At 46.7% G+C, this 3,557-nt stretch overlaps 1 protein-coding gene across 1 annotated transcript; it reads left to right on the top strand.

Moving 5' to 3' along the window:
• Positions 1-590: 590 nt before the first annotated feature.
• LOC123254514 (homeobox protein PKNOX2-like) lies at positions 591-2,274 on the top strand (the record flags this gene model as incomplete). Its single annotated transcript, XM_044683518.1, has 2 exons — positions 591-769; positions 1,863-2,274. Coding segments are annotated over 2 exons (409 nt in total), but the record flags the coding sequence as incomplete, so codon positions are not given.
• Between the last annotated feature and the right edge of the window lie 1,283 nt (positions 2,275-3,557).

The raw sequence follows: 3,557 nt of genomic DNA on the forward strand, positions 1-3,557 counted from the left end.
GAGAGAGAGAGAGAGAGAGAGAGAGAGAGAGAAAGAAAGTCATTTCTCTGAGGAACTGATGGTCCCAAGAACTGAAACCTTTCCCAGTTTCCTGGGATGGTCAGCAGAAAATAGATCCCTGGAGGGTATGGCCCTCAGAGCCTTCACACCTATGAGCAGAAGATAATTAAAGAAACCTGTGGGCAGCCTTGCTCTCTATTCCCTGAGGCCAAAAGCTGTTTCAGTCTCTGTCTTGCCCAAGAATTTCCAAAGTCCTAATTCCAAATAGGATCAAAATATAACAAACAAGTACACCCTGATCCCCCTTGTCTTCGTTTCCTGTTTCTTCCTCTTTGAAGTCCCAAAGATCAGTGGGCATCCTGGGCTCTTTAAGAGACTCTGTTCTTATTCCCACTACCCTCCATCCAAACTTCTCTGGGCCTCATTCTCTTCTTGGATTCAAATGACATTCCCTTTTTATCTCCCTTCTAACAGAGCTGGTAGCCACTCTCCCACTCTCTACCCTGTTGTTCTTACACACATGTACATATTGTTAGTGTGTACAAAAGCTAGCACCAGAGTACCAAATAACTTTTCACTTCCCTTGGCAGGTTCATCAATGCCCGAAGGCGTATCCTGCAACCCATGCTTGATGCCAGCAACCCAGACCCTGCCCCCAAAGCCAAGAAGATAAAATCTCAACACCGGCCCACCCAAAGATTCTGGCCCAACTCCATTGCTGCTGGTGTGCTACAGCAACAGGGCGGAGGCCCAGGGACAAATCCTGATGGTAAGGAGTTGGGACCAAGTTGATGGGAGGGTACCCTGGTTAAGGAAGGGTAGAAATTGGATGCTGGAGACTCTAAGAAATAGTTGTCTGCCTGGTAAGAATGTTGGCATGGGAGTCCTAAAATATAGTCTGTTTAATGAAAAGCACACAGGGCTGGAAGTTATGAAAACTGGGCTCTACCATCCCCTTATTATCTGCATTTAGATATGCCACTTTGCCTCTGTCTGCTTCTCTTTCCTTTTCCTATTAGAAGGACCTAGTGAGGGAATGCAAGTATGTACAATATCTCTACAAAAGTAAGGGACATTTTAGGGGGCCAGACATTGCTTAGCACTCTGGTTCCTGAGCACCCTCACTGGCCAAGCTTCTCTTTGGAAACAATGGCTATCTACAGATAGTATGGCATCTGGCTTATGAATGAGGGCCAGGAAAAGCTTCATTTTCCCATTTATTCCATCATTCCCTACATAGACACACACACACACACACACACACTTTTAATTGCTCATTGCCCGGTGTACAATGAATAATTCAATGAGCCAGAAATTTTATTGCTAGCATGCAAAGATGATTCTTTGTAGGAAACAGGGTTTTTGCAGCAGCCCATGTATTTATGTGGCATTCACATATGCCCTGATATATGGTATATGATCCTCTTGAAAGGTAAGTGTAAGATAAAGCAGCATTGTATAATATAAGAGCGCTCGCTTGTCTGCAGCTTCCCTGATCTAGGTTCTAGACCTGGCCTTGACACTCTAACTGTATAAGCCTGGGCAATTCATTCAACTTCTACAAACTTTAATTTTTTTTACCTGAAAACTGGACATAACAATACTGACCCTACCCTAGGTTTATTATAATAAAATAGGTGTATTATATATAAGGAAGGCACTTTGTAAACCTCAGAATGTTATACAAATTACAAATGTAAAATATATTTATAAAATTTATGAAAATGCTGTTTTGGTTGAGCATTTATGTATATGTAGGTATGTATATGTATGATGATAGAATAGAAGTGAGGCATCTTCCTGACCCCCCCCCCCCCCATTACTGCAGTCTGACCTTTACCTTCTTCTCTAACCCACCATAGGCTCTATCAACTTGGACAATCTGCAGTCCCTGTCTTCAGACAATGCCACCATGGCCATGCAGCAAGCAATGATGGCAGCACATGAAGATTCATTGGATGGGACGGAGGAAGAAGACGAAGATGAAATGGAGGAAGAAGAAGAGGAGGAAGAGCTGGAGGAGGAGACTGATGAGCTACAGACAACGAATGTCAGTGACCTGGGCTTGGAACACAGTGACTCTTTGGAGTAGCCAAGGGGGCCAGTTGGCGCTGATTCCCCCACTGGGGCAAGGGCACTGGGAGGGAGGAACAGGTGAGCAGCCCCAAGCAGGAATTGTGGTCCTCACCTCCCTGAATCAGCAGCCTGAGGAATTGCAGACAAGTTCCCCTGCCCCTGCTCAGCCAGCAAGCTTCAAAAAGACCCCAGTCCCCCTTCCCCAGAACTGTAGAGGACTCCATTTGGAAAAAAACAATCAAGCATACCAAGGGAGTGGACCTGGATGGAGCCCTGGCAATTGGGGGGGGCACTTACAAGACTCCTGGACTGAAGTGAAAGACTCATGTTTACAGGCCCTGGCCCCGGGGACTGCTTTGGGTTTTTTCTGTTCTCTCCCTGTGCAGTTAATGGGATGGGCCATTCCCAGAAAGGAATTGAGGGGAGGGGAGGTGGAGAGACCAGACCGTAGGGTATTTGGACTCCAAACCAAGGATATTTCAATTCCCCTGAGGTCAGGAGAAACCAATGACATTTGGCCCAAGGGGATGGTTAGAATCAGGAGGGAGGGGGTGGTTAAATTAGAAATTACAAAACCATTCAAATTGGACAAGACGAATTGGATTTCAGACAGCTACTCCTAGGGATTCACATTCCTGTGGGAGTGCAAGCTCTGACCCTGGACTTACCCACTGGGCTTTCACTCACCCTACTGAAAACAGCCGCATATGAATAAAAGGCAGGCTCAGATTATAGAAGGAAAAACAACAGCTCCTTGGGCTTGGACTAATTCCAGGACAAAAATGAGCAAAAACCCAGGCTAGGGTCCAAACAAAGATAAAAAGGTAAATAGAGTACGTGACTATTTGCAGTTAGGCACAGAAACTCCAGAGGGAGAAACATGGCACCTCTCTTAGCCACCTGGTTCGTAGTGGGTCAGTTTCTTAAGTTCTCTAAATCTCTGTGGACCTACACCGGGTGGGATGAGCTTGATTTGGATTTTATTCATGCCCTCCACCCAGCCCAAGACTAGCTCATTAAGAAAGGCTCCGGCCATAGGCTGGCCCAGCCCCATCAGGCTTGTCTCCCTTACTTAACACTCCATGAAAGCAGAAGGATCTGTTTGAAAGAGGAGCCAGAGGCCAGAGAAGATGCTGTCTGCCCCCCTTGTCTCCAGGCTTGTTGAGAGATGAGAGAAAAAGGAGCCACAGCCCTGCTCCCTCCACTTCCCCATCCCTACCAAAAACATCCGTACCCCCCTGGAGAAGCTGGGGCTCTCAGGAGGAGGACAAGCTCTGCTCACCTCCCCATTCTCTCCCTGCTCCTCACACCCTCCCTCCCAGTCTCCAGGCCTGTGAGTGTGGCCCTCTCCTTGTCCTCCCTGTTACCCCCATGGCTGTGAATGGCAGAACTGAACATAACGTGTGTTTTCCATGGGATTTAATTTAATGGACTTGCAATTACATTTGTAAATTGTGCATTAGGACATCTTCAGCAGCAGG

The sequence above is a fragment of the Gracilinanus agilis genome, unplaced genomic scaffold (genome assembly GCF_016433145.1).
Source record: "Gracilinanus agilis isolate LMUSP501 unplaced genomic scaffold, AgileGrace unplaced_scaffold23573, whole genome shotgun sequence".
NCBI lineage: Eukaryota > Metazoa > Chordata > Mammalia > Didelphimorphia > Didelphidae > Gracilinanus > Gracilinanus agilis.